Below are 20,719 nucleotides of genomic sequence, written 5' to 3' on the forward strand. Positions count from 1 at the left end.
GAGGGAACTGCAACCGACGTCAACGACGCGGTGACGCCTTTCTGCCACTGCGCAGGTCAGCAGTTGTGTCTGTTTACCAAGCAGAAGTCGGTTCCCCATTCGTACTGTATCTTTTTAATCAATTTGGCACACGAAACGGTGATAAACGGTGAGTTTTAGCTTGACTATGAATGATAGCCTATGTAAAATAGTACCTTAGTCATTTTTATTTTATTATTATGTAGATGCTGTTATTTATCTAATGTATAACACTTGTGTTTTCTATCTGACAAAGCCATTATAAAACTAAATTGATATGAACATCCACCGTATGTATGATTTACCCTAAATAATGCGTTTAAAACCTAACAATGAGTAATTTCAGATTACTTAAAAGCTTAACATGTTGCCCCTTTAAGACGCGGGTATTACGCTACGATTACGAAACGCACTTCACTGTGGTGCTCTGTTTTGACTCCATGTATGTGTGGCTGCGTATGTCGCCTCCTTTCCTTCACTAGTTTACTTGATTTTCCAACACTGCGCACCTCCAGCGCTGGCAGCAGAATGGCAGCGGCGGCTCCCAACCCGGAGGACTCCGCCAGGAGCAGCGGTAGCGGCGGCACCGGCACACCCAGCGCCCTTGCAGGAGACGGGGACGCGGAAGAAACGGAGGACTTCACCTCCTCCTCCCACTGCTCGGAGCTGTCTCGGCGGCAGAACGAGCAAAGGAAGCAGGGCTTGTTCTGCGACGTGACGCTGGCCTTCAGCAGCGGAGTAGCTACCGGGAGCGTCCAGAGCTGTGAGTTTTCAGCCCACAGGTCTGTCTTGGCTGCGGCCACCGATTATTTCACCCCCCTGCTGGGAGGACAGTTTTCTGAGTCCTTGTCCGGACGGGTAGAAATGAAGGAATGGAGCTCAGAACTGGGGCCAGACCCGGATACGGTGGAGAGTGTCATCCAGTACATGTACACTGGGGAAATACGCGTTAGCACCTGCAACGTACATGAAGTACTGGAGCTAGCTGACAGGTATGATCTGTTTACAATCACATTCGTGTGTGTGTGTGTGTGTGTGTGTGTGTGTGTGTGTGTGTGTGTGTGTGTGTGTGTGTGTGTGTGTGTGTGTGTGTGTGAGAGAGAGAGAGAGAGTGTGTGTGTGAGTGAGAGTGAGAGAGAGAGAGATTTTGATAGTCAAAGCATGAGGCCTTCAATGGCTGCTCTGTTGTCTGAAATAGTTGATTTTGTGCTCTGCTTGCAGAAAACAGCGTCACCAGTCCAAACACAATATTATTGTATAGTTAGCATGAACTGCTCGTTTTTCTCTGATATCTTGAACTGTATTTTCTCTCTTTTCTCCATAATAGGTTTCTGCTGCTGCAGCTGAAGGATTTCTGTGGTGAGTTCCTTAAGAAAAAGCTGAGCCTGACCAACTGTGTGGCTGTGCACAGTCTAGCCCACATGTACACCTTGGACCAGCTGGCCCTACGTGCTGCAGACATGATTCGCCGCAACTTCCACAAGGTAATCCAGGATGAGGAGTTCTACACGCTGCCCTTTCACCTGGTCCGTGACTGGCTGTCTGATGCAGAGATCACAGTGGATTCTGAGGAGGTGCTGTTTGAGGCCGTGGTGAAGTGGGTGCAGAAAAACCCAGAGGAGCGAGGCCGCTACTTTGAGGAGCTGTTCCGTCTCCTGAGGCTACCCCAAATCAAGCCCACCTACCTGACCAGGGTGGTGAAAAATGAGCGGCTGGTGGCCGCCAACGAGGCCTGTCTCCGGCTGGTGTCAGAGGCAGTAGAGGGCCATGCCATCCGCTTTGAAAACTTAAAGTCAGCTGACATGGAGTTCTGGTCTTCTCACATGGCCTCCTTTCAGCCTCGCTTTGGCCAGAACATGGACGTTATTATGGTGGTCGGTGGAGTGTCAGAGGGAGGGGACTACCTGAGCGAGTGCGTGGGCTACTTTATTTACGAGGACCGATGGGTCAACTTGCCGCACATCCACAACCACCTCGACGGCCACGCCATCGCTGCCACAGAGTCCCACGTCTACGTAGCCGGCTCTATGGAGCCAGGCTTTGCTAAGACGGTGGAACGTTACAATCCAAATCGCAACACCTGGGAGCAGGTGAGCAACCTAACCACACGCAAACACTCCTTTGGACTCACCTGCATTAAGGATATACTGTACAGCATTGGTGGCCATGGAAACTTCAGTCCAGGTTTCAAAGATGTCAGTGTGTATGAGCCTGAGCAGGACAAGTGGCATAATCTGGAATCTGCCCCCAAAATTCTGCGTGATGTGAAGGCGGTGAGTGTAGAGGACCGTTATGTGTACGTCACAGCACGCACACCTGTCGATACAGACAATGAAGATGGACTGAAGACGGTGACCACACGCTATGACACAGAGAGCCGCCAGTGGCAAGATGTCGACTCCCTGCCTCTTATTGACAACTATTGCATCTTCCAGATGGCTGTGGCCTCCACTAACTTCTACCACACAGCCTCCTGCTGCCCCAAGAGCTACACAGTGAGGGATGAGGTGGCCAAGCAAAAGATCAGCGTGCGTATCTCTGATGAAATCCTGGAGAGCCTGCCTCCAGAGGTAACCAGCATCGAGGGCGCTGCCATCTGCCACTTCGATGAGGATGTCTTCATCATCGGAGGCTGGAAGAACAGCGATGACGTGGACAAGCAGTACCGGAAAGAGGCGTACCGCTACTGCGCTGAGAGGAAGCGCTGGATGCTTCTGCCGCCCATGCCTCAGCCTCGCTGCCGGGCCACCGCCTGCCATGTCCGGATCCCCTACCGTTTCCTGTATGGCTGCCAGCGCTACCCTATGCCCCAGAACCTGGCCCGCCAGCGAGACCGCATGCAGCAGATGCAGCAGCTTCACCGGCGCACGCTCACCCTGCGCCGGCAGCTTCAGTCGCAGATAGAGTGCTGAGCAAGTCGGGGTCCACTCTGTCTAAGAACTACACGGCTCTGTCCGAGGACATAACATTGCAGCCACTTTCATCAACCCCTCCATTGATAACACAACGTGCTGCAGCAGGTCTTGTGTTGCTTTCATTCTGGATTTCATTGAACTGAACTCTGTGCCATCGACTCTCATGATGTGTTGTGTTAACGGCTGATTTGTTGAAAGCCATGAAATGTGTAGGCAGGCGAGGTCTGTGTGGAGGGATCTGGCGAATGTAAACATGTGAATAAGAGTGTTATATAGCAGCCAACAACTAAATATCCTTTTGTCAAATATGTTGGTGTAGATTCTGTTTATCTGTTTGTACATAAATAGTATAAAACTGTATATGTAAACATTTATATGGATATTTTACATTCCTTAATGTATGCCTGTCCTTAAACGGCAATGTGACATTACTAATAGCTGCATTCCTACATTCAACCCAGCTCGCTAAATTAAGTCTTATTCCATCGTAACACTGTGACAATCTCTCCATGCAAGTGTAGCATCTGTACAAAAGTCTAACACTCACAAAGAACTTAGTATCATAACAGATCTATTAGAACAGCTCTGCTTGTTGCTGTGCAGCTTCAACAAGTAAATAATTTATTCAGAAAGGCTGTTAGTCTTAAAACCCTGTAGACTAGTTTGCTCTAGATTGCAGTTTCCCTTCAACAGTCGTACTTAGTATATATATTTTTTTGCTCATGTAATACTTGAAAACTTGTATTCTTTCTCCAGGTTCCTGGAGAGGGGAAACAAAGAGAGAACTGTGATGTTATGAGATGATGTAATGTAATGTAATGAAATAATTCCTTTAAGTTATCTTAACATTGAAACATTCTATGTAGCCACTGCATTAAGCACCAATCATTGGCAGTGACTCAATCATTCCTTTCTTTTGCACTTTGGCAGTCTATGGCTCGGTGTATTCCCACTTACTCAAGAAAAATCCTTTGGAAATGTGTGAGTCAAGGGTTGTGTATGATTTGTGTTAAGCAGAGCTTCTCCATATCTGCACTTTTTGACCTTTTTAATTGTTTGTAAAACAGGAATATAATTTGCCACTGCACTTTGCTTATTTCATTTGTTTCATATCAGACATGGTGATTGTATTTGGAAATGTTTTGTTTTAGCTTTCAGCCAGATAAAACAGATCATCATTATTTGCAGATTTGTTTCCAACATTAAATGTCTCATAAAACCTTGGGTTATGCACTTCACTTCATCTGGGTGTATATAAGATATCTTCTATGTTCTGTGGTCTTATTTCATCCTCCAACATGTCTTAGAAATGAGATTAAAGGAATCAGACTAATAGGCAAAGGATTGTTATATGAATGTTTTTGTGACTGACATTCAGAAATGCCCACTGTCCTTGCAGCACCTATCCCAGAATAAAGGTTACAGGGTGCAGAAATGATATTCATTTCACTTTATGACCAAGGTGTAAAGCACTGCGAATACTAAGTGGAATAAGCTATGTAAATTGCTTTGCATGTGATAGTCTGACATTGTGTCCTAATATTGGATGTAACAAATGCTAATATCATCACTTGCAATTAAAGTTGTTTTGTAAGACAGCTTGTTGCATACATGGTGTGTTACTGCTTTTTTGGTCTTTACTTATTAAAGGATTTAGTTCCAAGCAGTTTAGATGTAATATGCAATTATTTAAGACGGTTATAATAAAAAGCTACAAAGTTACATCACGCTCCAGTGATCACTTGTCTTAAAGTTAGTCTACGCTCTGCAACATTATCAGTCGTAATGGCTTATTTAAAAAATCACCATCTCCATAATCACTGTAGGGTACCGTAGAGAAACCTCGGAGGAGAGAAGGGGTGGGAACCTTTCATCAGCGCCTTTGCCCGGGGAACAATACATACCGTCCCACCTCAAGTTATACAAGTATTGGTGCTGCATTTACGTGTATTTGATACACTCGTATTTCTGACAAAATGAAATCAAAATCAAACTTAAATAAATGTTAAGTGGCAGTGCATGGACTAAATTAGATCTAACTATCCTCACTTTTCATAGCTTATCTGGTTGGGTTTCTTTAGTGTTTTTTTTGTAGACGCCTCTGTAAAATGCACTCTCTACTACTTTTAAAATGCGATACTGAAAATCCCGACACTTTCGACAGTACTGGAAGGCAGCGAAACCACTCAAGCTAGCACAGTAGCAACAGTAACGTTACATGTCAACGGAGACTTTAACTGACGAAACGCCTTTTGTCAAAAGATCATCAACAGACCAACAACGTAATTCAAGAAAATGGTAATCCTATTCAGCAAAATTTTAGGAGAATGCCAACACAAACGAACTTGCACACTTGCTAGCTAAACATACCTAGCCGAGCTATGTATGTTACCAATGTAGTGTGGTGTCTGGTATCTAAATCGTTTCAGTAAATTGTAGTGCGGTAAATTGCATACTATAATGTCTTTTGCGTCGCTGTTTTATAACTGGAAAATATTATGCAGGAAACTTGAGCTAGCTTTATAGTAATGTGTTAATTATTTTGGTGCTAACACCTGAACGGCTAGCTAACATGTTCTGTCCATCCAGATTCCTAAGTGATGTGTAATTGGACGAAGTGTTATTCAAAGCTCCAACATGACATGTTGTTAGTATTACAGTCTAATTGTTGTATTAATAACAAGTCTTTTCAATGCTAAGATTCCAGAGTTGTCCAACCCGTCAGTGTGCATGAGGGACCCTCAGAGGGTACAGGAGATCATGCAGTCCATGGTGAAGGCTGGCTCCAACACCGTGCAGGTATAATAACGTATACAAATCTACGACAGGTGTCATATTTCCATCTAAAGTAAGTGCCCTACATTTAATTATTATTTTTCTAATTTTCATCCAGGTGATCTCAGATTTTGACATGACCCTAACGAGGTTTGCACACAATGGTAAAAGGTGCCCTACCTGTCACAGTAAGTAAGCAAGCCAACAAGTAAGCTGTAGTTTGAGGTGGCCATGCATGTAAATGTTGGTATTGGCAAACTTTTTTTATTTGTGGATATATCATTATGTCCATGTATTTTATTTGCAGATATTCTTGACAACAGCAAACTTATTTCCGCTGAGTGCAAAGAACAGGTAAGAATGTAAAACAGGTTTTCTGTAAACATAATAAGTCATTAATAAATACATTTCAAATATATTTGGTATCTAATATATTCTCCACATGTATTTATAGTTCATTCATTCTCTCATATGTAGTCCATCTGCCCTCTAGTGGGCAATAGGAAGAAATAAAACAAACAGATAAACGATTCAGTAGCAATGCCGGATGGTAAGCCTTAACCTGGTGTTCAGACCTGGTTAGACTTCAGACTCGTTACAGTCCTCCTGTTGTGTAATTATCTTGCATAAGCATTATTTGATAGATCACTCTAATCAAGTCTAATTTGATAATATGCTACAGTTTTCTACATGTTTACTAGGCAGTTATCTGTTAGTTTACTGAGTATTGTCTTGTATCTGTCAGCTGAAGGAGCTGCTCAACACATACTACCCTATAGAAATTGACTCTTCACGGTCAATAGAGGAAAAGCTGCCACTTATGGTGGACTGGTGAGTATCTAATACAGCTTTTTTGTTTTTTAATATGATATTTCGCACTGTTATGTGTTCATAGAACTGTGTTGTACCTTAACCTCACAGGTGGACTAAAGCCCATGAAATACTGGTTCAGCAGCAGATTAGGAAAGACCTGCTGGCCGTGGCGGTGCAGGAGTCTGAAGCCATGCTGAGGTCAGAAAGCATGCTTTATCCAAAGACCGGAAAATGTATTTGATCGTTTCAGTTGTGAGAACAGTTGTCAATATGGGTTTTCTAATTTCTATAATGATATATTTTGGCAGGGACGGTTACGAGCTCTTCTTTAACCACCTCCATGAGCACAGCATCCCTCTGCTCATCTTCTCTGCTGGAATAGGAGACATCCTGGAAGAGGTTATTAACCAGGCCGGGGTCTTCCACTCCAACGTCAAAGTTTTCTCCAACTACATGGACTTTGATGAATCCGTGAGTAGCCTCACCACAAACTCCTTTTTTGATCCCCTGTCCTGGGTCTGGACTAATGTATCTGACCTGGTCTGCTGGTACAGGGAGTGTTGAAGGCTTTCAAGGGAGAGCTGATCCACATCTACAATAAAAGGGAAGGAGCGCTGCTCAACACCGGCCATTTCCAGGAGCTGCGAACGCGGCCGAACGTGCTACTAATGGGAGACTCTCTGGGAGATCTGACCATGGCTGATGGGGTGCAGGACATGGAAAACATCCTCAAGATTGGGTTCCTCAATGACAAGGTGAATAAAAAGCCCACCCTCTCATTTTCATGAAAGTGACTGCCGCCCTGAGAAAAAAGTTCAACGCATTTTAATATCCTCACCTATCTGATTTTTTTGCTCTCAGGTGGAGGAGAGGAAGCAGTCTTACTTGGACTCGTATGATATTGTGTTGGTAAAAGATGAGACCTTGGAAGTCCCTAACGCTGTAATGCTCTACCTCACTGGCAACAAGTGAACTGAGAATACCACAGGCCAGGTGATACTCCAGTGCCGTCAGCTGAAGGAGGCCCCTGTTCAAGAAGGGCCGGTTGATGGCTTAGCTACACCCAACTAAGAATGTTCATGATCCTTTCTCTTTATTTTACAAAAAGTCCAAACGACAGTTGCCCCTCACGTACATCATGTCACCCTTTAAAATCTCTGTCCATTGCTTTCGTTCTCAGTTGTATGGTGAGACTGCTTTGGACAACACTGTGTGACGGAGGCCACCTACTGTGCAGCATGTGAAGTCTCTGTGTGGTTATGGGTGTTTTTTTAAGTTAGTGTTGGGGAAGTTGGTTTTATGTTGAAAGTTTTGGTTGTCATATAGGATGTAATGATAAAGGGAAAGTAAACGCACATCTCAAATGGCAGCACTTGTCTGAACATGAGGTTTGAAGCGGATCTCCAGCTTGTTACAATATAACTTTTTTACAGCTAATTTTAACCTGATACATGAAATATGTTTGTTTTATTACCGCTAAGTTTCTGGTTGTGATTTCAAACATGCACAGGCTGTATTTTCGTATGGAAACTATGCTCTTGTGTAACATCAAGGCGTTGTAAACTAGGATAACTATACTGAGAAAATTGGAACTAAATAACCTGTAAAAACTAAACTCTACCTCAGGAGTGTCACAGTATTACACAGGAAACAAAACACAGTTTCACTTTTGTAGTGTTTTACATGTTTTTACCTTCAGTCATTTTAACATTTTAGTTTAATTAAATATACATTTAAACGACTTATTTCTGCACTGCCACAAACAAGAGTTAAAACACTTTCTAACAAAGGGAAAGCTTGGTATTTTTCATCTGTCGTGTCCACAATGTGCCACATAGTCAAGTGTAGTTGTTTCATTTTGTCCAAACTCATTAACTCTTCATATGTTCCAACTTTTCTAAAATAAAAGACGGTTTCAGAAGTTTGGATGTTTTTATTAATGAAGAATGTTGTGTTGATTGTACATGGACATTTCACTGTACATCACTCCTACTATAATTTTGTACAATAGCATTTCTGCAAACTAGTCATTCCCAAACATACTGTACAACCAGTGAGTGGTTTTCATTATTTATGAGGCACTGTGTGGGATACTAATTTATATTAAATTAATTATTCTGGAAGAAGGGCCCAGCCCACATGCTTTCTAAGTAGTTCTTGGTTGAATCAAATGTGCCCTTTTTTTAACAGAACACAAACACCAACCACTGTGTCTTCCTGTCACATTTTAAACACCAGATTCCTGTAAACAACACACTGACCCTCAAATACAGGTTTCTTCTTCTGCTGTGGTTGTCGTTCAGCTCCATTGGAATCAGCCTTCATTTTAAGAACAAACGACAAATTTCAATCTCAGAAACAAAAAAATCGCTGAGATGAAATTGTAACCGCAGCCAAGCACGCCTGCTTCTTCCCACCACTGAAATACTGAACGTGTCCTATTTACAACTCGTCTCGTCTCACTTGTTCAGACTCTTTATCTTCAACTATCAGTTCATCTTCTACAATCTTCCCATCTTTATTTGTGTCCTGGTTATTGAACATGTCCTTAATGATGGCTTTGGCGTCAAGCCCCGGCCGAAGACGACCTTTGCCCTCCTTAACCTGGAGCATGATGAAGGTGGAAAACTGAAAGACAACAGGTGATAGGTTTGCACTGTTATATCACATTTTCACTGCTTGTACTCACGCTGTTTGACCTGCTTTACAAGAAACATTTGCTTACCTCCTCTAGAGGGACCTTTTTGTCATTGTTGAGATCCATAGCAGGAAAGAGGGGATCGGGGCCGTCTCCCAGCCACACAAACATGTAGCCCTCCGGCACCCCCTTCTGCAGTTCCACCAGCTCCAGCTCGAAGAAGAGCACAGCGCTGCTGGGAACTTCTCCCGCTGGAGACACCAACACAGAGGAGGAAAAACATGAGTCATTCCAGGGTCTGAAAAGAAAGAGTGTGCAGAGGGGGGAGGATAAAGATGACTGACCTCCATTTTCACCATGTCCCCAGTGTGGCGGAACTACCACCTCCCTCCTCTCGCCTACACACATGCCACTCAAACCTTCCTCCATACCCGGAATCACCTTGTTTGCTCCGAGAGTCGTAACAGAAGGTGAGTTGAACTGGTCCCTGCAAATGCAAATGGTTAAATTACTAATCTTAAAGTGACAAAGCTAAATTTATAGAGTACTAAAACCTCGAGCCATGCAGGCTATGTGCTGTTGCCTTGGATACATAAATAGTATGATATATGCAGTTGAAAGCCCACTGAAATCTGTCAGACAAGGAGCAAGCAGTGATTACATGCATGAATCAGGAGGAGGAGGATGCAGTGTAGCAGAGTGCACAGTAGAGCGCGCTCACGAGGAGTACAGCAGGGTGCCGTCCATCAAGGAGCAGTTATAATGATACTGAATCAAATCGTCAGCTTCACTGGTCGCGCTGCATTCCTGAGGCTTGTGGGTAACTTCGATATGGACCGGGTCTTTAGGGTTGTGGAAGTCGATGACGTGGATGTCAAAGACCAGCACAGCAGAGCCAGGAATGAGGTCTCCTAAAGAAGGAGAGAAAAGGGAACAGGGCAGGGTTATAAATATAATCCTATTGGTCTGTTGGTTGTCCTGAATGCAAAGTGCCAAACTCACCGACTCCGTCTCCACCATAGGCCATGTGAGGAGGGACAGTAATCCTCCTCTTCTCTCCCACACACAGCCCCTGCAGGGCTTTGTCCATCCCTCGGATCACGGTTCCCATCCCGATGTATGTGTTGTAGGTGCTGTTTCGCTGGTAGCTGTCAGGAGAGGTGTTTAACTCAGAAAAGAATAAAATGTGAACAGAAATGAACTCTAAGATTGGAAGGAGGGAGAGTTTACCTTGAGTCGAAGGCTGTGCCGTCCTGGAAGGTGCCATTGTAGTGGTAGCGGATGTAATCTCCAGTCACCGTCTTGCGGGTGCAGCCTTCAGGCACCTCCTTCACCTCCACGATCAGATCGTCCTTAGGGTTGAACATATCGACCATCAGCACCTCGAACACCAGCGTGGCCTGAGGAGGGACCTTAGTTCCTGTTCGGAGAAAGGTCAGAGTTTCAGCGGGCCTTATTAACACAGTTTGAGATACAGAAACATTTACTTGACCTCCCAGGCTGGCTTTTTTTTATTATGTAGTTATATTATGGTTTGTTAACTTACTAGATATACTAGTCATATGTTGAACATTATTACCAGAGCCAGTCTCTCCATATGCCAGAAATGGTGGGACGATGATGACCCTTCTCTCCCCGACACACATTCCCAGAAGGCCCTCGTCCATGCCTTTGATGAGGTCGCCTTGTCCCAAGTAGGTGTCATAGGTCACATTCCTCGAATAGCTAGATCAAACACAATACAAGTTCTTCAAAATGTAAAATATTAAAGTCTAATCTCTTAGCTTACAGCACCACACTGCCCGCAGCCTCACCTGGAGTCGAAGGCTTCACCCGACAGCAGGGTGCCGTTATAGTGGTAGCGCACAAAATCTGATGCCACACAGGAGCGGTTGCAGGCTGCAGGTTTGCTGAGCGTGCGGATTTCGACCTTGTCCTCTTTGTTCCAAATGTCCAGCAGCAGAACATCGTACACCAACACAGCATCAGGAGGGATTACATCACCTGTCAGAGAAAAAAATCACAGATGGAATAAAGCCAGCCAAGTAATGTAACCAACATGCTGCTGTGCCAAGTGTCATGTTTTTTTGAACCTGTTCCAATGCTTCCATATGCCAGGTGTGGGGGGATTGTGATCCGCCTGTGTTCATTGACACACATGCCCTGAACACCGCGGTCCATCCCTGTGATGAGTCTGCCCAGACCCACCTGGCTGATGGCGGCTTTGCCCTGGTCATAACTGTAGACAAGAGAGAGGTGGAAGAGAGAGTGTGTCAATGTAGGTAGAAATGTCAGAATTAAAGCTAGCAAATGGCAACAATTAACCACCACCCTAACCCCAGAAAACTCAAACCTTTTTCTACATTCGATTATTTGTGTATAGTAAATTCCTATACTTTCTCTGTGTAACACCACAGCACTAAATTATGCTTATATACACATACATATAATCTACACTAATCTAACTTTCTGTAATTTATCACGTGAGATACACAAGCCGTGGCACTGGCTGGCTGCCCCCAGTGACGTTTTCACAGCACATGTCGTGCATCATAACAGAGACCCAACTAATAGATGATGAAATTCGTTGCCAACTATTTTAATCAGCGATTTTCATCGATTTAATTGATTAATTGTTGCAGCCCTACTGTCATCATCCCTGTCATAATCATCCCTGTCATCATCTCTGTATGTATATAAATACCCACACAGAGAGAGAGAGAGAGAGAGAGAGAGCGAGAGAGAGCAAGTAGAACGACTATGAAAGAATTAGTATATATATTAACTGACAATGAATGTGTATTTCGCAGTTACATCACCTGGAGCCAAACTTTTTCCCGTCTGCATATAAGCTACCTTTAAAATGATAGCGGATAAAATCTTCTGTTTGCACTTCTCGCGGACAAACTCTCGGTATCTCGTACCGGTCGACAACAACATCCACTATCGGCCCAGGGCTGCTATTCACAGTGACTGCATGAAGGAAAAATAACACCAAAGAAATAGTAAAATCCATTTGGGAAAGTTGTGACAATAACTACGGAAGCTCGCTGAGCAGAGAACCCGTCTGCCAGCGGGGAGATGCGGCTGAAGTGAGGAGAGGGGAACCGCAAAAAGTGCTATGAAGAGGTTGGAAATAAGATAAACTATTTCCGGTAGGGATTACAAAATAAATTCCTTATGAAAATGGGATGTGAAGGATAAGTTGACATTTGCATTGTGTATGACAACTTTTAACATCTAAATAATCAAATAAACCAATAATACATACATATATGTATTAATTTAGCTAAAAATCTTATTAACTCACTGAGGAAAGCAGCATGTGAAGCCTCTTCAACCATGCTGGGTAGCTATATAAGCTTTGTTAAAAAAATTATATATATGGGTCCTCTGTTTGAATATTTCACTTCAACAACAAAAATAATCAAATAGAGGCGTTGTGCAAATGACAAGTTATTTATTTTGAGAGTCGGCCTAACTTTCAAGCAAATTGAAGCTTTAATAAACAGCCAGCTGATGCAGAACAAATACGACACTGGACTGATTGTTAATTTTATTAAACTAATAGTGACTTATGAGGAAACGTTCTCTCTAAGTTGTATACCTTTCTATTTAGGTAAATGTACTCCGTGCTTTTATTCTGTATACAAAATTTACACAACTTCCGGCCCTGTGCAGTCTCTCTCTTCCCTGCTTAACGCATGTTTGGGGTCATGTACTCCACCGAGCAGCTGGAGGAGTGGCCCTGGGCCCCCACCCACTTTTAATGGAATTCTGCAAACGTGTAATGCCTGGCTCAGAGGCCCGGCCCCCTGATTTCACTCACGTATGAGATGAGCCGAGAATTATAATGTGCCTCCCCAAAATCTGGAGTTTTTTTTATTCTATTCTACTTTTTTAAACAGTTATTATACACGGGCACATCTGTCTACCTCATTAAAAATGGACTCTGGGTCCTAATAAGCATCAGAGTCAGAGATCTAAAAGCCTGCAGGGCTGCTAACATTATTTGTGAAAGATTACAGATATCTCAGATTCATTTAGATTTGCCAATATGTGATGTGTCAACTAGGCTATGCATATAGATCATGAAGCTCACAACCCATGTCTCAGCTTGTCTGTTTTCTTGGAATGTAGGTACAAATTGTTAACAGACTTTAAACACAAGAGCTCTTTTTTTACAACTCTACCTGCAGTTTGAGAACTGGAAGCAAAATTGATTAAACTACTAAAGAGAACAAAAGAGCCCTGTTAACATGTTACATTTGGTTCACTCATGGTCTGTTGGGTGTTATGACCCTGGAAAACACTGAGGGAAGCTGGACCCTTTCGTACGTCTTATGTTCCAGACTGTGACGTTTGTGTCAAGCTTGCAAGAGTTACCGGAAGTGTGGGACTTTCAAGGTTAGGTACAGTTCATAAATCTATATAATTTTAAATTCCCGAGAAATGAAATGCTTAAAATGACCAGAGCCAGAATATGTATGTTTTTTTGTCAAATAAACCATTACTTAAACAAAATTAACACAGGCATGATGTTTCCCCTGTGACTTCTCCAAAGTTATAGCATATGATACAGGAGGAAGAAAAACACATTCAAAATCTAAAGTAGCAAAATATGCTTATATGGTGGCTAGCCTTTGTACTTACTATATTTTAAATTAAAAGTAAACGGGCACAACAACAAAAAATCAAGTGGAGGCATTGTGCAAATTACCAGTGCTTTTATTTTGAAAGTTCTGACCAGAAATACCTGAGTTCAGCATCTGCTTGGACGCAGCTCTCGCAGCCTACGTGCAGACAGACATGAGCAATCCCTGGTAAAGAAAGAGGAAGTTTCCTGATCCATTCAAAACAAGAAAAGTGTCCTGCTGGAGCGGGTGGAGGTGATGGTGCTCCTGAGAAGCTTGTGTCTGGTCTCTCTGCTCCTGGTCCTGGTGGAGGCTCAGTATGAGAAGTACAGCTTTAAAAGTTTCCCTCAGAAGGACATCATGCCGCTGGATTCTGCGTACAGCTACGCGCTGGAGCAGTACGCGGCTCAGAACTGGGCAGAGAGCATCAAGTTCCTGGAGCTCAGCCTACGGCTCCACCGGCTGCTGCGGGACAGCGAGGCTTTCTGCAGCCGCAACTGCAGCTCCGTCAGCCGGGACAACGACACTCTGTTCGCCGACAGCACCCTCCGCGTCGTGCGCCACATCCTGCTGAGGGCTGCGTGCCTTAAAAAGTGCAAGACGGATTTTCCAGTGTTTAAACTTGCGTACCCCCGCAGGGATATGCTGGAAACTTTCGAGAAAAGGACGCCGTATCGATACATACAATATGCGTACTACCAGGTGAGGCAGAGGGCTTCATATGCTGAGTGTTGGAGGACAAAGTGGGGTGCATAATAAAAACAGGCCTGTACTTTTAAATGCGGAACTTTTATTGCAAAAATACAATTAAATATGACTCTGCGGCTCTAAAGTCAAAGCCATCTCAAGGACATTAAGGTGAATGTTATAGAAATGTGATGTGAAGTTATTGGATGACCTCCAATTGCAGTTTGACTGTTCGAAACTGATTGGAAAATATAGCTCAGCAGCATATTTAGCATTGCCATAACTGTGCGTAACGGCCCAACACTTCACAAAAGTGTCTGCAGTCAGTCCCCGGAGGCAGATCCACTTGGTTTGACTCACCGATAGGAAATTTGTAGGCAGGGAAATTTTGCACTATAATCTCCCTGCTGCTTTGTTGCGCCCTCCTGCCGCGGAGCAGGAGTTGAGCTTGTGCCACGTCTCTCCCCAGTGTTCCCCTTAAACAATCCCCGTATTCTTCTCTGTCTGGGGGCCAGGTCTGCTCACAAGGCAAAAACACTGAGCTTAATTTGAATCAGATTTACTCTCATTAGGGGTTATATGACCCCCAGGTAACCCCTAATGTTATTGTTCATTCAATAAAAGATTAGCCACCACCAGACACACCTTTAGAAGTTAGATGCCACATCAGAGGGCTCAGTCAGAAACCTTTAAATTGGATAGTCTGTTGTTTTGTCTGGTGAATGAAAAGGTGAATTACAGCTCTCTATCATGCTCAAACTGACGCCCAAATCAACAAACGTGCTTTGATTTAACTTCCTGTTTGTTTTATGACTCTGAACCACGAATAAGAGCAACTATCAGCAGCAGAAGCTGGATCTCTCCTTGTCTGTGCATACAGCAAATCAGTTTTCCATTCATCGACTCAAGAAGAATTTGGTGATCTACATCTGTTAGTAGTTGTAAGACGGGGTCAAAGGTCATGTATCAAGCAAACTGGATTAAGGACAGGAGCTGCTCAAAAGCCCTGTGTGCCAGTGAGAGACTGTTTCATATTTTAAAAACATCAAAATAGCCTCTGCTATATCATTTCTTCTACAGCTTGACAACCTGGAGAAGGCAGTGGCAGCGGCCCACACCTTCCTAAAGAAGAACCCCACTGATCCCCACCTGACCAAGAACATGAACTACTACAAGACGCTGTTTGAGGTGGAGGAATATCTCATCGACCATGAGGAGCAGCCGTATGAAGTTGGTAGACTAACACTGTCGTCCCCAACCGAATCAAATGTCTGCTAAGCTGTTCAAACTTTACAGAAACATCTCTTTCTTTCGTGCAGAGTGTTTTCCTGAAGAGTGTAACGCTTTACAACAGCGGAGACTTCAGCAGCAGCGCCCGAAACATGGAGCAGGCCATCACGCAGTACTTTGAAATTTACAGTACCTGCTTGGCAGGCTGTGAGGGCTCATATGAGATCTTAGAGTTCAAAGACTTCTATCCCTCGCTGGCAGGTAAGAGGAGAACAATCCAAGAACACTTTAACCAAAGTATGTTATTAGATAACTGAGTATGTTATGTTCTCCTGTCTCCGTCAGATCTCTACACTGATGTGCTGAAATGTAAAGTGAAGTGTGAAGAGCACCTGACACCCAGCGTGGGGGGCTTCTTTGTGGAGAAGTTTGTAGCCACCATGTATCACTACCTCCAGTTTTCCTATTATAAATGTAAGAGCGATGAGACATGAAGTCAGGCTCTTTTACAGCAATCTGTGCACTACTGTTTAACATGTTTTATTTTGCGATCCTTCACAGTGAACGATGTGAAGAACGCTGCTCCCTGTGCAGCCAGCTACATGCTGTTTGACAATAAAGACCAAGTGATGCAGCAGAATGTAGCGTACTATCGCTTCTATAGGGAGCAGTGGGGACTCGAGGAAAACGACTTCCAGCCTCGGCCTGTGAGTGAAGCAAAGACTTTGTAGGATGTTGTTTGGGTTGTTTAGAAGTAACAAGGAGTGTTGCAAAGTTCACACTGGCCGTATCAACCGAAGCAGGAGAACTGTTGCAGAAAGCGGTTTTGGCGTGCACATTAGCACAATCTAAGGGTGGCAATTAGAAACCCGTATACCCTCGTAAAGGCAGAGCAGCAGCTGCAGTATACCAGCTCTGTATGGTTCCGACCTGATCCATAAACATCTTTGCCATCTGAAGTTGCCCGAGTTTCTAAATAAACGTGGTGCTGCTGTACTTTAAAGCTGTAAGAAGCAAGCAAAAGGATAACAGGCAGCAATAAAACTATAAAACAGTCAGAAGTTGGTTTGTTCTCACCAGCAGCTCGAGTCAACCCAACAGCTGATGTGACTTTTGTTTTCCAGGAGGCGCTGAAGTATTTTAACGAGACGAACAAGCAGAAAGAGATGCTGGAGTTTGCACTGAACTACCTACAAACAGACGAGGAGGTATGTTGCTACTGTTGTCGCCAGGGGCGTTGTTTATAGGCAGCAGAGTGAGCACAGAAATCACATCGGTTTAAATCACATGTAGTCTTTTGTTGTCAGAAATACAGTAGGTAGATAATACTTTATTGTCAGACCAAGTCAGAGATTTGTTTTGCATCACAGCAGCTCCATTTGCAAGATAAAAAGGACAGGAAACAAAAAACATACATTTGACATAACATCAACAACAACACAGAAGACGGTATTCAAGGCCCTTTAGCGTTCTTTAGATCTGGGATTTAACTCTTTAAATATTTAATTAAGACGCAGTGTGCAACTGAGCAGCGCACCTATAAGAAGACAAATAATTTTTTTTCAATATATTCAATTTTTTTCATTAGGGAAAAAAGTGAGTTTTTGGGGGGAAATATTAGAAATGCTCTTTTTCATTTAAGCCATTTGAGGTCCAAGCGGCTGTTGGAGGCCTTTGATTGGCTACTTAACACGAGCAATATGAAATATAGGGTTAATATAAAAATTACATTTTCTTTAAAGAAGAAAAAAGAGCAGATATATAAGCTGTATCAGAAATTAAAATGAATGTACTTTCAGTTGGACTTTAAAGCAGCCTGTTTAGCTTTTTTCCTGAACAGCACAATTGTGCTACAAGTGACGATCATGACTAAACATTAAATGTTAAAACATGTAGCATCAGTATAGAAAAATCTTAAAATCATTAACTCGTCATGTAATTTCTGTTATACATACTTCATTTTTACCTAAAGTCTGCTAACAGCAGCTAATGTTAGCCACAATAAGCTACTGGTCATACCAGACAAATCATGCTTTAGCAGAAAAACTGTTGCGTGCATTGAATTAATTAAGAGTACGTTAAAAAACGGCTTAAAGATCATTTCATCCAAATAACAGACATGTTTTTCTTACTCTAAGGAGTGCTATCTAGCTATGCTGTTTTAACCTGATGCCGTTTTTAGATATTCATTACTGAGATTTTTTCAAAAGCACAAACAAAATTCCACCATCCTTGATTGTGCAGGGCCGGCGGCAGAGGTTTCAGAGACAAACATCTCAAAACCTCAAGATAACACCCAAACCGCCGGCATGACCAGATATCCCTGAGGATATAAGAGAAGGAAAATATGTCAGCTGTGAACTCACACTTTAACTTGGCTGAACAACAATTTTCATTCTTCTGTTTTAGTACATTTGGTGAAATAAACTTTTATTTTGAAGGAGTAAACTAGCAGACTAAGTGCCGGCTGTTGCTGAAGTTATGGGGAAAAAGCAGCAGAAGAAAAAAAAAGTCTTCCAGGATGAAAGGGAGAGAAAGAAAGAGGGGATGAAGGCTGCGGAAGAGAGAGCAGGAGGGGGGCTGTGTTTTCCGCCAGCAGCGTGTGGTATGTGGCTGGGAGGTGTTGGCCACTGAGACTGTGCCACATCCACTTAACTCAGGTCAGTCCCTCCCATCTCAACACGCTGCCTGGACCTGAGTGTAGGGGAGGAGGACTGAGAGGGAGTTTAGGCTGAATTATAGGGAGCACAAATGACAGATTTATAGACAGGAAAAAATTTCAGTTTGGCAGATAGAGAGGAAGTTAGATAGTAAAGCAGTAAACAGTTGACTGTGAGTGTTTTGTGTTACCTTTTAGGGCGTAGTGAGTCCAGAAGAAATGGCCACCTCTTACTCAGAGCATCCTGACACAGAGTTTGAGGGGATGGGTGACTACGAGGAGTCCTTCCTGGCTGAGTGGTGGCAAGAACCCAAAACCAAGTGGGACACCGGAGAAGTGGCAGACTGACATCTGTGCTCGTCTCCTGTCCAGAACTCATCCGACTCCCAACACACCAAAGCATGCTGACCTCCATGCAGACAGAAACCTCCATCCCCGACAGTGTTTAGGAGGAAAAGCACAACTTTCACCCAGCTGGAGAATTAAAGGACCAATTCATCATGTTGATCACGATCAGAGATTGACATATTCTGTCTTGGCTGTCATCAGCCTTTTAAAACTCTTCTGTTTATAATCAGTCGTTGGCCTGAGTGCCCAAACTTGTTACTGACTTTTCTACAGTCTTTATTTAATGAAAGCTGAATGCCTCTGTGAGGAGGGTGTCATGTAGCTTTTCTTACACTATACTTTTTTTCAACCACCTCCTGGGTTATTGTTGTTATAATAATTTGATCGTAATTAAAGTAATTTTTTAATATACTTTTAATCTCTTTGGTTTATTTTCTTCACAATAAGATCATCAGAAATGCAGAAGAAGCAGTAATCCCTTTAAAGCTCCTGTGAGGAACTTTAAGTTTGTGTTGATTTTGGCGGACAAAGTGATACCTCTTATCTCTTTGCCTCGTCTGACACCTACCCTCCGGCTAAAGCTAGCTACCACACCAGTAGCTAGGCGGATTGCAAACTCGACATGGAGAAAACAGATGGTAGGCAATAATTTGTTAAATGAAAATGAATATAAATAGTGTTGAAATAATGTGTATACACGTTTTTATTAATAAATAGCGATAGAATACCATTAATTAATCATTTAAAGCTCCTGTGAGGAACTTTCTGTTTGTGTTGATTTTGGCGCCCCCTGTGGACAAAGCAGTACCTCTTATCTCTTTGCTGATTTTGTCCTGTGCATGCTTAAGTGGTGGTTTTTAACAAAAAATCTCATCCTGCTCATATGTTTCACTCACTTTAAATTTCTGCCCTGGAAAATGTAAACAAAGGCAGTGTGCAGTTAATCGCTTCATCTGACACCTACCCCCCCCCCGGCAGTGGTTTCAGGCATTAATAATAACTACATAGAAATAATCAATCTTGTCGCTGAGGGTCTGGTTTGCTTTTGTAGCTCATATAGAGGCATCAGAATTAATTTCAGTCTGTTTCATAACCTGCAAAAAACTCCTCACAGGAGCTTTAAGTATTTCACAGTGAATTAAAAAATCTCTTTTTCAAATGTTCAAGGGTTTGATGCATTTTCTGTTTATATCATTAGATTAATAACAATAGTTAATTATCTGAATTGCTTGTTTATAACAGACAACAAGCAATTTGAAGATGTCATTTGTGGCTTTGACGAAGTATGATGGGGATTTTTTTTGCTGTACTTGGATTTTATAGTCTTATGCACCAAAAATAACTAAATCAATTATTTTACATAAAAATTACAGTTGCACTATACTAGTTGTATATAATTAAAAGAAACAATATTGATTTATAGTTTTATATTTTTGGACTTGATTACTGTTTTCCCATGCTCACTGACATTAAAATTTCAGAAGCAGAAAACCAAAGCATAAAACTCCCAGATTTAACCATCTATTAAAACCATTAAAATAAATACTTAAACAGGAGCATTTGTCAGCGAGATGTGAGTGTGAGCGAGTTATGGTTTCATGTTTTAGTATTTTATTTTCCTTCCATTTCAGTTTAACTACAAGCCTTAGTTCATTCTGTCTGTCTGTCTTGGTTCAAAGGATTGTGTCTAAAAATATGGGATAGGATGCATCTTATTTTCTCCTTTCTTCCCCAGAACTCCAAATCAAACAGATTGTATTTGATACCAACTCTGTACATATTGTAATAATAACAATAGTGCATCTGCCATAGTGCAAAGCTCAAATGAACCAAACTGACCTCGTACACGCTTACAGTTTCAGACGAGCTGCCTCCTGGACCCCAGACCAGATCTCTTTAATCTTATTTACAGGGCGGGGATCATTACAAAGCCTCCGGGCTGAGGCGTTCACCCAGGGCTCGGGGCTATCAACAAATGTACAAAAGATTCAGGACATTTCAG

General features: G+C 42.7%; 4 protein-coding genes across 4 annotated transcripts; 3 read left to right on the forward strand and 1 right to left on the reverse strand.

Annotated features, from left to right (window-relative positions):
• Positions 1-497: 497 nt before the first annotated feature.
• Positions 498-4,531, forward strand: LOC138604126 (kelch-like protein 11). The gene is made up of 2 exons (XM_069675978.1): positions 498-1,010; positions 1,346-4,531. Exons 1-2 carry the CDS (start codon positions 547-549, stop codon positions 2,928-2,930), a joined length of 2,049 nt encoding a protein of 682 aa, XP_069532079.1. The 5' UTR covers positions 498-546; the 3' UTR covers positions 2,931-4,531.
• Positions 4,532-5,118: 587 nt separating this feature from the next.
• LOC138604230 (cytosolic 5'-nucleotidase 3-like) lies at positions 5,119-8,442 on the forward strand. The gene is made up of 9 exons (XM_069676108.1): positions 5,119-5,231; positions 5,634-5,732; positions 5,827-5,896; positions 6,016-6,062; positions 6,454-6,539; positions 6,630-6,719; positions 6,830-6,992; positions 7,076-7,276; positions 7,383-8,442. The coding sequence occupies exons 1-9, from the start codon at positions 5,229-5,231 to the stop codon at positions 7,491-7,493; spliced, it is 870 nt and encodes a 289-aa protein (XP_069532209.1). The 5' UTR covers positions 5,119-5,228; the 3' UTR covers positions 7,494-8,442.
• Positions 8,435-12,176, reverse strand: fkbp10a (FKBP prolyl isomerase 10a). Its single transcript, XM_069676107.1, has 10 exons — positions 11,979-12,176; positions 11,253-11,398; positions 10,974-11,163; positions 10,739-10,884; positions 10,390-10,579; positions 10,162-10,307; positions 9,881-10,070; positions 9,504-9,646; positions 9,247-9,410; positions 8,435-9,149 (listed from the first exon to the last, which is right to left on the reverse strand). The coding sequence occupies exons 1-10, from the start codon at positions 12,173-12,175 to the stop codon at positions 8,964-8,966; spliced, it is 1,698 nt and encodes a 565-aa protein (XP_069532208.1). The 5' UTR covers position 12,176; the 3' UTR covers positions 8,435-8,963.
• Positions 12,177-13,997: 1,821 nt separating this feature from the next.
• On the forward strand, positions 13,998-19,841 carry p3h4 (prolyl 3-hydroxylase family member 4 (inactive)). Its single transcript, XM_069676426.1, has 7 exons — positions 13,998-14,495; positions 15,561-15,710; positions 15,800-15,971; positions 16,056-16,184; positions 16,272-16,417; positions 16,835-16,918; positions 18,568-19,841. The coding sequence occupies exons 1-7, from the start codon at positions 14,052-14,054 to the stop codon at positions 18,715-18,717; spliced, it is 1,275 nt and encodes a 424-aa protein (XP_069532527.1). The 5' UTR covers positions 13,998-14,051; the 3' UTR covers positions 18,718-19,841.
• The last annotated feature ends 878 nt before the right edge of the window (positions 19,842-20,719 follow it).

This window comes from Semicossyphus pulcher, unplaced genomic scaffold, assembly GCF_022749685.1.
Source record: "Semicossyphus pulcher isolate SPU_LCO1_2020_fin unplaced genomic scaffold, fSemPul1.0.p SCAF_25, whole genome shotgun sequence".
Classification (NCBI taxonomy): Eukaryota; Metazoa; Chordata; class Actinopteri; order Labriformes; family Labridae; genus Semicossyphus; species Semicossyphus pulcher.